General features: G+C 39.7%; 1 protein-coding gene and 1 long non-coding RNA gene across 10 annotated transcripts in view; one reads left to right on the top strand and one right to left on the bottom strand.

Annotated features, from left to right (window-relative positions):
- Positions 1 to 3,418, bottom strand: part of LOC130683274 (uncharacterized) — a 69,580-nt gene extending 66,162 nt beyond the window's left edge. The window contains exon 1 of the long non-coding RNA XR_008996836.1: positions 3,285 to 3,418. This is a non-coding gene — a long non-coding RNA (uncharacterized LOC130683274). The remainder of the gene's footprint in view (positions 1 to 3,284) is intronic.
- Positions 1 to 7,167, top strand: part of VEPH1 (ventricular zone expressed PH domain containing 1) — a 181,962-nt gene extending 174,795 nt beyond the window's left edge. For 7 of the 9 annotated variants that reach the window (XM_036904112.2, XM_057499473.1, XM_036904116.2 and 4 more), the window contains 2 exons: positions 2,070 to 2,206; positions 3,263 to 4,859. In XM_036904112.2, the coding sequence (XP_036760007.2) occupies positions 2,070 to 2,206; positions 3,263 to 3,499 (374 nt within the window). In that variant the 3' untranslated portion in view covers positions 3,500 to 4,859. Of the gene's footprint in view, positions 1 to 2,069; positions 2,207 to 3,262; positions 4,860 to 7,089 lie in introns of those variants that run through there. The other 2 variants (XM_036904114.2, XM_036904115.2) reach the window with 2 other exon arrangements.
- The last annotated feature ends 6,207 nt before the right edge of the window (positions 7,168 to 13,374 follow it).

Raw genomic sequence — 13,374 nt, 5'->3', positions numbered from 1 at the left:
TTTTCAAAAGAAGTCCAATGTGACTTCCCCATGACTTTTGGATACACAATTTCTTTCCCAGATCTTACACCTAAAAATGCTTGAATTGCCTTCACACCCTCAGCCTTGCACCCATCACTTTGTCCCAAAGCAACTGCTTTACCAACTTGCTCCAGCCTTGCATGATTCTTGTAGCTTCACTAGTTTCTTTGCTTTCCACGATCTTTCCCTCACACATGCCCCTGTTCCCTCAGTCCTTTCCTGCCCTCTTGCCAGGATATCCTTTCTCCCATTTTCAGGATGCATCCTGCTCTTGTGTCACCTCCTCCCAGTTCGAAGTAGACTTGCCCTTCTTTGAGTGCTATCATACTCGCTCCTACCTCCCCACTTGCACTCCCCACACTCTACACTGAGTTGTTGAATTTGTAAATTGCTTTACCTCCCCTACAGGATGATAAATTCAAGTCCCCTCTGAGCTGGACTTGTTAACCTCAGATCCAGCCACAGTGCCTTACAGCTTATCTGTACTCAAAAGTATGTGTGGGATGACCAGACAGTTGATAAATAAATATAGGAATATTCTTTATTGCCTGACTCTCTCTTTTGCAGGGCTTCTCGGCTTTAAGGTCTCTGTCTGGCTGGTTTTATTTCTCTCTTATTCCCCAGCATCATGTTGAGTAAGATGAGCACCTTCAAAATTCATTTTTTGTCAATATAAATACCTCCAACTCTTGGTGCACAAAAGAAATACAAAATATCCCATAGCTTTTCAGCCAACTGATAATTAAAGAAAGGAACAGATCCAGGTGGGTCCTTCATCTCTAATAACTTAAGACAATGTCTAAGCCAAATTGGGGTGCTTTGAATGAAATACTGTGCTAATTGGCAAGTGAGAAAATATTTAAATATCCTGTATGCATTAAGTGACATTAAGGTAATTTTAGATACATGATCATTCTCTCGGTCTCATTTTGCATGTTCTTTTTCAAATGGAATATGATCATCCTTAGAAAGAATTAGCTCCCTGTTTTGCGATGACTGTGATGTCATATGAGAATTATAGCTTACAAGGGCAACAGACCTATTACAACGACACGTGGCCAATCGTGCATATACCAAATATAATTGCAAAAAGAAGTTTTTTTTAAGATATAGGGTAGCAGCTGGAAAAAAATTTGTTGTTCTTTTTTTGTCCTTGAAACTATTTTTAAATTAATCCTGTAGCTACAAGTAGCCTAGCTTTTATGGAATTATCTGAAGCTGTCTGATGCCTAAATCAGGGCCCTACCATAAAGCTATTTTAAAGTTCTGCTAACATTTCTTTCTTAAAGCCCTCTCCATGGACTTCTTCCCTGGTGATACAACATGTACAAAGTGAAGACCCTGCCCCCATGAAGCTTTCAGTTGAATAGGAAAGAGAGCTATTGATCAGATAAACACCAGTAACTATCTACAAATGATGCCAGATATAAAAGCAACGTACCAGATGCTATGGAAACATTCAGCAGGCAAAGCCACTCTGGTCTGGGAGCAACATTTTAGTTGAAACATGAAATGATTAGTTGTTGACTAGGCCAAGAAAGGGATATGGGGAGCAGAGAGAGTATGTGTGTTCCAGAGAGTGAAAATATGTTCAAAAGAGCTGAATAAGTTTGCCTCTGCAAGGTTACATCTTCAGGAAAAACACATCTCTTGGAGCACAGCATCGACTTTTGCTGCCAAATAACTAAAGACACTTGGTTTGTAATTATTTATAAAGCTGTATTTCTAAGCAGTTCATGTGAACATAATATATAAACAAAGGAGTTAAGAAGCACAGAAATCTGGATCCACCTTAAGAACTGCTAACCAGATGCTCCTTTGTAAACTATACTCCTTTTGAAAATCTTGATGAGGGCTTTCAACACATTCCCATTATCATATCTAAATTGGACATTCTTTTAGCGACAAAGGGGAAAGGTTAACCAAATTCACAATTTATTAGCCCACTTTCCAAACACGCTTACTGGGTTCTGGTTTACTGTGAATTCTGATTATTTGCCAAACAAATAATGTAAAATAAATGGCTTATCATTCTGTTACCTCAACAGTTGTAAATCAAGATGGCCAGCCTCTCATAGAAGGAAAACTTAAAGAGAAGCAAGTCAGATGGAAGTTCATCAAAAGGTGGAAAACCCGTTATTTCACCCTGGCTGGAAATCAACTTTTATTTCAAAAAGGAAAGTGTGTAAGTTCCTCCGTTGTCCTTTACACTTGCATTTTTAAGGTCTTCATCTCCGCCAGCCAGCCTGGCATTTCTTTACACCAATAGTTTCTTCTTTCTCGGTTCCACAATTCTACAGTGTCATTTTATTACACATGTCCCTTTAGCTCTCTATTCTGTTAATCCTGTTTCCCTCTTCAGTTTATTATGGGGGTTTTTCTCTTTATTGACTTAAGTTTCAGAAGATGAACTGCTGAAGGAATACCCAGTGATCTTGACTTGAACACTATGCTCTTGCTTCCTCGTAGATCACCTACATAAATTTCAGTTTACAGTGTTGACTAATTTCTTCTATGAGTGTAGGTTATATGCAGAGGTACACATTCAAGGAAGGGGGACGGTAGGCGGGGAGAAAGAAACAAGGGCCAATATTTAAGTACTGTAGTCAACTAAATTAATTCTGATTAGGGAAAACATTACTTTCTCTCATTCATTTAATACTCAGTTAATGCATAGGATTCTAAAAGAACTCTGATCTTGGAAAATTCTCCAAGAGCTTCCTTCACTTAATGTTTACAAACAAATCATGCTCCCAAAGCTCCAGAGGGTTTCACAAACAATTCAATCTGCTTAAGCATTGGAACCCTATCTATTCAATTAATACTCCTTTCACAGAGAGCACCAAGGAAAATTTAATTTCATGCCTCCCAAATTATCTCAAAATCTGAGTTAATAGTACTCTAAATTGTACTGTTGCACTTTTCTCTATTAAAACAATGTTAATATCAATTTAAAAATTACATGAAATCAAAGAAGTATGAATTAATCGTTTTTCCTAATCCCACTGTATAATAATTTTACATAAATTGGCTATCTTGGGCCAACTTATGAAACCAAGAAAGAATAGCCCACTCCTTCCATTGTTGTCAGGACTCTGTAGCCCTTGCACCCAGTAATAGAGGTCTTGAGCCATATGAACTGAAAGAACTCTGATCTTCTTGGAAAATTCTCCAAGAGCCAGAGATCTTTTCCACACTCTGGCAGTCAGCTCATGTTCTATCCTTCCCATATTCATTTCAGAAAGATGATCCTGATGACTCACCAATAGAACTCAGCAAAGTACAGAGTGTGAAGGTTGTGGCCAGGAAACGCAGGGACCGCTCTCTCCCTCGGGCTTTCGAAATCTTCACAGACAATAAAACCTATGTTTTCAAGGCCAAGGATGAGAAAAATGCAGAAGAGTGGCTCCAGTGCATCAACGTGGCAGTTGCCCAAGCAAAAGAGAGAGAAAATAGAGAAGTAACCACATATCTGTAGGGATTTGCAAGCTGACCTCACCCTGATTGCATACAATGGGCATTGCGTTATCATTGCCAGAGTCATCAAAAAGAGATAAGTTCACCAAGTCAAGTTTTTTACTAAATACCAGTGGAACCGTTTTCCATAAGAAGCAGGACCTAAAAGTGTCAAGATTCTTAATACATTTCATATCCTAATTGCATTTTCATTAACTCCAGAACATCTGTGTGATACACACAGGAAAAGAGAGACAGATGGCATGGGGCCAGACAGGGGAGAGCTGGGCATCTAGGAGCTTCTAGAGATATGTCATTGTGCACTGAAAGAAAACAACTTAAAATGATACCTGAACTAACTATCCGGAGGAAACATTAGGCACTTTTGATGAAAACCACAGCCTGTCTAAAGTAATAAAAGAAAAAAAATTCTATTAGGAAAAGTCAAATTAAAGGACACTCAGGAAAACCATATAACTTACTTATAGATGTATCATTCCATTTATCCTCTCCTAATAAAAATGAAGCTAACACATGGTAAAATGATTCTCAAGTTTAACCTGTTATGTCATTAAATGTCTGTTTTTTAGAACTACTTATCTGATAATTCCTTTTAGGTTTATATAATATGACAGAAAGTTTAGATACTTGGATATATCTCCTACTCAAGGCAGTAAGTGTGAGCTAGGATAAGCATAGAAAACCATTTTCTCCATCTTCAAAACATGTGCCATTTCCATTAAACTTTGATATTTTAAAGTTCTATACTTTTCTTCTTTGTATCAACATTTTAATACTTTCAAGTGACAAACATGTATTGGTGTTTGCCATTACCCATAATTTTTTTAAAAATTTAGCTGTGATAGGCAGCATTCTAGGATGACTCCTACTGACCTACGTCCTGGTATAGCCTCCTCCCACTGAGCATGACGGGTCCTGTAACTTACTTCTAACTAATAGAATATGGCAAAAGGGATAGGATTGTCTCTTCCATGATTATGTTACATTAAATGGCAATGATGAAGAGATTTCACAGATATAACTAAGGTCCTTAATCACCTGACTTTGAGTGAATCAAAAAGATATGACCCTGGATGGTCCTGACCTAATCAGACCAGCTCTTTAAAAGAGGGTGAACAAGTCAAAGACTTTCTCTCCCACTGACCTTGAATAAGAAAGCTGCTGAGTTCTACAGCTTCAAGGAAATGAATTTTGCCAACCACCAGCTTAGAAGAAGATCCCAAGCCTCAGTTAAGAGCCCAGCCCTAGCCAACACCTTGACTGCAGCTTTGCAAAACACTGAGCAGAGGACACAGCTAAATTATGCATGTTCTCCTGTCCCATGGAAACTTTGAAATAATAAACTATGCTGTTTTAAGTTGCCTGAGGGTGTGGTAATTTTTTAATTAGCAATAGATAATTAATACAAAAGTTTACTTTAACTGCACATAAAGGATAATTTCTTCCCTCAAAATGTAATAGCCATGTAGTCTACTACAGAAACCTGGAGACAGATTTGTCCATACCCTTAGTTCTACCTTGACTTTACTGCTAACTCACTAGAATAGGAAATATAAAAAAGGTCAAGTTTGAGGAAGGAAATAATTCAATTCTCATGCATAAAGTTTGATAGTGTGAGTCATAGTACTTATTGCAAGTTGGAAATAGAGTTCTGGAGGTCAAAATTTGGGCTCATTGAATATATAAATAAGGTCGCTGAAGATGTAGAATTAGATGGACTTTGGGAGAATAGGACAAAAAAAACTAATACGGGCTTTCTGGGGACACCCAGCATTTAAGCAAAGCCAGGCTGGATTGGCTGATTCGTGTTCAGAGATGTTACACACCAGAGGAAATAATGTCACAAAAGCTAAATAAATAAGGTTTTTCAGAAAAAAAGGTAGAGATCAACAATGCAAACTCCTAAAGAATACTCACTTAGGATAGAGATTGACTTTTGTGATTGGGAAAAAGTGGTATCATTGTTGAGAACAATTTTATTGGGCCAATGAAGTAGAAGCCAAATTTCAGTGGGCTGAAGAATCAGCAGGGGATTAGGAATTTAAAGCAGTGATTGATTGGACCATCCTTTCAAAACAGTGGGGTTGAGATGTGGGGACTAAAATGGAGAAAAGTGTTCTGTTGTTTGTTTTAAAGAGAAATTCAATTGAAGGGAAGAGAAGTTTCAAATACAGAAAGAAAGAGGAAGAACCACAGAAGTGATGGACATAGATTAAAATTCCTTTACGCCACAATTTGTGGAGCAGCTACCAAACAATAGGTACCATATTTAGCCTGGAAACACAAAAACAAAGGACCCAGCTCCTCTCCTCAGGGAGTTTACAATGTCATGGAGGAGACAGATACATACAACCAAAAATTGAAACGCTATGTGGCAAGTGCCTTGATGGAAGTTTGCACAAGTCCTGTGGAAACACAAGAGAAGGTACCACTGTAACTGACTTTGAACTCCAAGTCAAAGCATGGGCTCTCTCACTGTTTCCCAGAAGTGTTGGAGAAGGAGCTAGTCTTGAAGAACTAGAAGTGTTGTGGGCTAACTAGGAGCGAATGGTCAGTAGAGGGAACCACCTTGCAAAGGCAAAAAAGAAGAGGAAATGTGGTCCACTTGCAAAACAACAAGTCCTTCTCTAGGACTGGAACGTAAAGGACCTTCTTAGGAATGGTTCAGAATGAGGCTGGAAAGGCCCATGGGGCCATAGCAGGAAGGGCTTGGTTCCATATTAGGGATCTTGAGCTTTTCCCTTAAGATGGTGAAGCACCATTACAGGGTTTTAAAACTTGCATTTAGAGAAATAATTTTGATAGTGGTTTAGAGAATGGGCTGTAAGGATACCAAAAATCACAGCAAGTAGCATATTTGGAAGGTATTTGGTAGGTGATGAGGGACATTAGTAGCAGAAGAGGTAGAGGGAAATGGAAATGCGGGAAAAATAATGAATTAGTAAAATGGATAGGACACTGGTGCATTGGATGGTGCTGGAGTTTAGAGATGTGAAGGACAGAGCTGGGGTTTAGGAATGGGGAGGTGTTTAGGAATGACTCCAGAGTGCTTGCTTGGGAAACATGGTGCATGATGGTGGCATTCACTGAGATAGGAAATTCCAAAGCAATAGTTCAAAAGAGAGGCAGATGGCAAACTTAATTTTAATGTATACTTTCAGAGTGTAGATAGGTAATCCACCGTGGACTAGAGGGGCATCTGTATGAAGTTGGGCAGCAAAAGGGTGAGAATAGGATATATTGTAAATGACTTCTAAATATTATTTTAAAATCTACCAGCCCATTTTTAAGAGTCAGTGAGTAACCCTAGCTAGTTTAACCAATTAAGAAAATTGGTAACATGGAGAAATAGAGTATTATGTGATATTTCATTAGTTATTAATGGTTTAAATGTTTAAACCTTTTTAAATGTGCTCAAACCTTTCATAGAGAGATTATACTAAAACACTTCGCTTGGTATATATTGATTCTATTTTCACCAACTACTTATTCTAGGAGTGATTCTACCCGTTCAATTTGGAGGAAAAGAATTATTTTTGCTACTTGTTACAAAATCCTAGTGATTTGATTAACTGTATGCTTCTACATTAGAATACAACTCTCAGATCCTTTGAACCAAATCTAAAAAGAAGTAAATACATGAAATGTAAGTAACAATCTTTCTGGTTTCATCCCCACGATGCAGTTGTTGTATTAACTCCAAAGGCAAACAAATTCTCCTGGGCTCAGAATCACACTAGGAATTTCAGAATCATCAGCTTCCCTGATAGTTGAGGCGCTTCCACCCGTTCGAGCCTGGCTTACCACGGACTGGCCTTTCCCGAGAGGACTGCCCTTCCTGATCCTGATCTACAAAGAAACCGCTTTTCTAAACATGTTTAAATCTTTTAAAATGTTGATATAAATACAATCATAATTGTGGACAGAAATTCAAGTGGTTCTCATTTTTATTTCATTTTGACTCATTTTCTCTCCCTGATAGCCATGGAAACCAAAACATTTATATGAGGGACTTTATATGGTTATTTCTTGAGAACCTGGGGTTTTGTAAAAAAACAAATGGGCCATACTTTTCTAATATTGGGTTTTCTTGAAAATCCCTGACTGGAGATGCTAAGGGGACATTTACTGTGTCATCTGCAATTCGCCTATTTTCTGCAGGCACTTTTGGGCCTATTTATTATGAGTTTATTCTCAGGCATTAATAAAGATTACTTGGTTGAAAAAGCATTCCCCACGTTAGAAAACAACTGCAAGGTGAGATGTGAGAAGATGAGCCAAATCCGAGGTGCACTGCAGAGAGAAAATACTATAAATACCCAAGTCAGGGTTTTAAATGCTAGGCTTAAGTGGCCTACTTAGGATTTCCAACTCCACAAATCTAAAGTTTCAGATACAAAACCAAGGAAAACCCAAGATGTCATCTAATTTGAGAATAGCACTGGTGTGGGGACCTCTTGGGGCCATTGCTCCCCAAAGACACTTCTAAGAGATAAAGGGCCTGGAAATTCAGGGAAATTTCTACCAGAGCAGCTGAGTAGAAAGCTGAGAAAGTGGCACAGCTCTGTGGACATGGACACAGGAGGATTCAAATCCAAGCTCTACCAAAGCTAATTTACAACCTGAAGAGATTACTCATGCCCTGTCCTACGTTGGAAATGATATCTATGGAGCAGAACTGGTATGAGGCTTAAATGTCATGTAAAAGCATCCAGCAGAGGACCTTTAACTTAAAATGTGCTTAATAATGACACTCCATTTGTGATGTAAATGGTTTTAGTACAGAAAAAAATTCTACCAATGAAATTATGATGCAATGCCTTAACAATAGTGTAGTGAGTATTGTTTACTTCAAAATGTCTTTTATCTATTCTAAAGGATTTGGCAGTTTCTTCAGACATTAGGTACTTTGTATGGTATGTTTTAGGTAATTCTTGTTTATCTATTTCAGCAACAAAATGAAACCTGACTTTAGCTACATATTATGTCTTCCTTTCTCCGGTAAAACATTTGTATTGCTTTGCATGACCCTGTGGAATTGTGGTCATTCCTCCAATGATGGCTCTTTGGTTAACTAATGTCATATTTTATCCTATTCCTCTATTTCTTTATTCCTCTGTGTATGTGATCATTTTTTGTTTCAAAGTCAAATCATATTTTAATTTTGTAAAGACATACTAAACATCAACTAACACACAGTGTTGACCATGCACATAACTCAAATGAAGAAAACACAAATTGCTGGGACCAAGTTCAAGTGACACCTGTTCGTAATCATTCCTGGTAGATAATTACACAACACTAATTGTAAGATGCATCCCAGTTTCAGAACTGTTAAAATAGAGGAGAAAAAAATATAAAGAAATGCACAAAAGTTAGTGTTAATTTAAGAGCTCTACAGGTTTGTTTCACAGTAATCAAAACTGTATGCAACATTTTTGTGTACAATAAAGCATTTTCCAAATGTAAAAAATTTTTTAATATTTTTAAATGGTTTAGATGCTCCTTCTGCATCCATTCTCAAAGGTGCGAGATCAGCCATTCCTGTGTGTTTCTCCTCTCTAAATTAGTCAGTGTTCTCCAGTGAAACAGAACCAATAGGATGTATAGCGAGAAGACAAAGAGGAGATTTATTATAGGAATTGGCTCACACAGTATGTAGACTGAAAATTCCAAAATCTGCTCTCTACAAACTGGAGTTCCAGGAAAGCCAGTGGCACAATTCCATCCAAGTATAAAGGCCAGGGAACCAGGGCCAAAGTCCCACGAACCAGGGGAACTGATGATGTAACTCCCAGTCCCCCTGAGAACTGGGGGCCATGGTATGAATCCTGGAAACAAAGACCCAAGAACCAGGAGTCCTGATGTCCAAAGGCAAAAGATGGACTTCTCATCTCAAGAAGAAAGAAAGAATTCTCCCTTCCTTCCTTTTTGTTCCAGCTGGGGCTACCATGGGTTGAATGATACCCACTACATTGGCAAGGGTGGAGCTCTTTATTCAGTCCACTGATTCAAAATGCTAATCTCTTCCAGATATACCCTCACAGACACACCCAGAAATTATGTTTTACCAGCTATCTGACATCCCTTAGGCCAGTCAAGTTAACACATAAAATTAACCATCACACCCTCTCTTTTGATGGAAGTAAAAATGGCTAATGTCCACACATAAGCCATATTTCTGGTACCTCTATATCCCCCTTCCTGTGCTCCTGTTTATCCAAGCCCCCTTCCTGGGCAGGGAAGCTAGGTAGGGAATGGGCCAAGATGGAAGAAGCGCAAGGGGTCTGTGGTATGCCTCTACTCACCATCCCAGACTGGGGAGCCTATAAAGCTAGGATGGTGTCTGAGGAGGAATTCCAGACCAAGTAGGACGAGCATTTCCAGAAGAGGTCCTTGAGATGAAACATACCAGAGACAGAGTAGGCAGGTAAGGCCTGGAGCCAAGCTGGAAGCTGGGGAACCAAGGAGGGGGAGCAGAGGGAGGCATAGAGCAGAGGGGTGGGACGGGCAGTGGGGTGTTATCTCCAGAGGAGCGAGGCAGTCCCCAGGCTAGGGTTTTCCAGGCACCTGCCTAGGTGAGGAAGGTTCTATTCAATATGCTCTGATGAGACAGGTTCCCACATCCTCAGGTGCATCCTTCTATTACCAGGTTAGGCAAGGCCCGACTGCCATGCCCTGCACAGAACAGCAGAGGCCGTAGCTGCTGGGTCCTGTCATGAGAACCCTAGGCTTACAGACCTCTTTGGTATTGACACTCTTCACCTTCTACACCCACAAGCCAGTACATATTGAACCTGTCTACTTCAAAGAAAAACTTGCTGCGGGTCTCGTGAGGCAGAGCCAGAAATCCTGGAACTTTCTTGTGCATTTTTCTATAAAATGATAATCAGACACATTGTGTTTACATAGTTTCTTATGCTTTTGTGCACAAACCTTTTGAAAGCTTGCATTGAAGTGAAAGAAAATGCATTTCCTTATCTTTCAATTAATGAAATGATGAGAATTCACTTTTGTACTGAGAACCTTAAAGAGTCATAAAGCACCCAAACAATTGACAGGTTCATTTGTTCATAGGAATAATAGTGCTCCCTGAAATCTCACTGAAAAGTAGTGGGTGGTTAATAATAGTAAATTCCAGTTTTTCCATTTTAAATTATATTAGAAATCTTCTTCGCCTTGTTTTATTTTTTTACTACCCGTCCACTCCTGTCAGTATAATAGGTGTTAGAACAACAAAGCAATTGTCTTCATATGTGCTTCATGGAAATCAATCTTATTACTTCATTATCTTATACTAGAGTTCTCTCTCTCTTTGCCTGTCAAGGCTTGGATTTCATGTGATCAAAAGAACTTTATGTGTGTTCCACTGTTCTTAACGGAGATTCACTTCTGCACACCAGATTTCCTCTGGGAGTACTGTGTTCCCTTGTAACTCAGCACTATTGTATTATGGAGGAAATGGTCTAAATGTCTCTTCTCTTAAGAGAGAAAAATGACGATCCTGTTTGCCAAAGTAGCTCATACACACAACATCAGAATAAGGCTCCATCTTTTTAATTTAACCATAATAGCAGTTTGGAAATGTCTATCTTGGAAAATTAAGCTTTTAAGTATAATACTCAAAGTATGTGTGATGTACATGCTGATTTGTGAACATTTTAGTCAGGGCTCACTCAAACATTTCAAAAGCAAGCATAGGTATTTTATACTTTTCCCATACACACCCCCTGCCCCTTACCTACATATTCATTTTCTTGGCATCGATAAGTATAAAACTGTCATCTCCTGAAATCTTGCTGTTACATGAGCCTTCATGAATATAAATCAAATTCTGCTGCAGCCAGTACTGTCACAGTGAGGTTCCAGTGTCAGGAAGCCACAGGCAAAATATAAGGCGGCCAAGTAAATGAGATCAAGGTCTTCCAAAAAGGGATACTCACCATTTATCAATCAGCAGTCTCACTGGCTGATGATGTTTGGAAGAATCTTACAACATGTGTGCCCCAACTGCCCACTTCATGGAGAAGTCCCTTCCTTGTCCTCACTGGCAGGTATCTTTTCAACTACTCAAATGCTTTAAGGGACAAGACCAGTTCACATGATCTTTAAATAACTTTTTTCTGATTATGAAAATAATATTTATTGTAAAAATTTTCAGATAACACAGAAAGGCTATTAAAATATAATAAAAATTATTCCTAATCCCAGAACCCAAAACACAGAAGTGTTCAGATGTGATTCCCATTAGGTTCCCCATCACTGTATGAGTTTTTGGAAAATTCTGCGTTTCCCTAATTTCTTTAGCCCTGCTTCCTCCTCCTGCAGCCACACAAAATGTCTGCTCCCTCTCCCCAGACAACCCTTCAAATAGTTTGATTCAGGCATCCATTGAACAAACACTGAGCATTCACCATGTGCCGGCTACCTATGCTAGAGCATGGGGACCAAAAGATGATGAATAAGTCACCACATCTTTAAGAAACTCAGTAAATAAGTAAATATTTACCCAGTAAGTGAGTCAAAACATAAAGTACATCCTGTATAAAGTCCTGTGGTAGACATTAGGGATGCTGAGGAGATCAAGATGCTCCCACCTCCACGGAATTCATATTCTTGTAGAAGAGAAAGGTGTTAGAAAGTCTTTTCTCCATTAACTGTGAAATTGCCACGTGACTGGGCCTATAGAGAAGCACTCTGGATAGACCATGGAACAAGAGGTCTGACCTAGTCAGGAAGTGAGGGATGGCTTGCTGGAGGAAGTCTTCTGACCTGAGTTCTGAGGGATGAATAGGAGTCACACTAGTCTACGGGAGAGGTGGAGAAAAAGCAAACCAGAGAGGGAGATTCCAGCAAGAAAGGGCACATAGCAGATGGTAGGAATCAAAAAGGGCCAGTGTGGCCAGAAAACAGCAGTGGGGAGAGAAAAAGGCCATGAGGCTGGGAAGGGACGTCAGTCATGCAGGCACGGAGGGAGGGCCATTGGCGGGCCTGAAACGATGATATGAATGGGGTGGCATTTTTAGAAGAGCGCTCCAGCTGCTATGGAGAGAATGGGTTGTTGAGAAAACAAGAATACAAACTGGGAGAAAGATAAGAGGCCGTTAAGACAGTGCAGGCAGGAGATGATGAGAGCTTGAAAGAAGAGAACAGCATGGGAAGTGGAGAGAAAAGGAGGGTCAGAGAGCAATCTTGGAAATAAACATCGCAGGACTTGGTGATAGATGCAAGCCTGCCCCCAGGCTCTGGAACAAGTGGATTGGTGGTGGCCCTGCCCATGATTAAGAGAACACTCCAGGCGGCCAAGTTTGAGGGGAAGTCTGGTCTGTGGAGAAGGCTTCATGACCCTGTGATGCCGTGTCGTGGCAGAGACAGAGGAGGAGGCAGCTGGCTTTGTGGAGGGGACAGCAAATGTCCCGCAGAAGAGGTGGCAGTATTCTGAGCCCCAAAGAAGGAATCCAATTTTCTTCTGTTTTAACCCTCTCCTTTCCCACTGTTTCAGTCAAAGAAGAGAAAGGGTATTCTAGTCTTAGAGAACAGCATATGCAAATATTCAGGGTCAATGTTAAGAGACAACATAAGTGGGCAAAGACGAGAACAAGGGTCATTTATTTTTAGCCTCTTATTTTATTTGTGCTCTTGTTTCAAAAAATATTTATAGTGTCTTTTATAATGTACACAAATTTTTTTAATAAGTGATTGTATTCCTCTATTCAGGCCACTACAACAAATTACCCCAGCCTGGGTGGCTTATAAACAACAGAAATTTATTTCTGACAGTTCTGGAGGCTGGGAAGTCCAAGACGAGGGCACCAGCAAATTCAGTGTCTGATGTGTGCCTGCTCCCTGGGTCACAGCCAGCTGTCTCCTCATGAT

This window comes from Manis pentadactyla, chromosome 1, assembly GCF_030020395.1.
Source record: "Manis pentadactyla isolate mManPen7 chromosome 1, mManPen7.hap1, whole genome shotgun sequence".
Taxonomy (NCBI): domain Eukaryota; kingdom Metazoa; phylum Chordata; class Mammalia; order Pholidota; family Manidae; genus Manis; species Manis pentadactyla.
The sequence above is the reverse complement of the archived record's forward strand: the minus strand, read 5'-3'. Positions and strand labels throughout refer to the sequence as shown.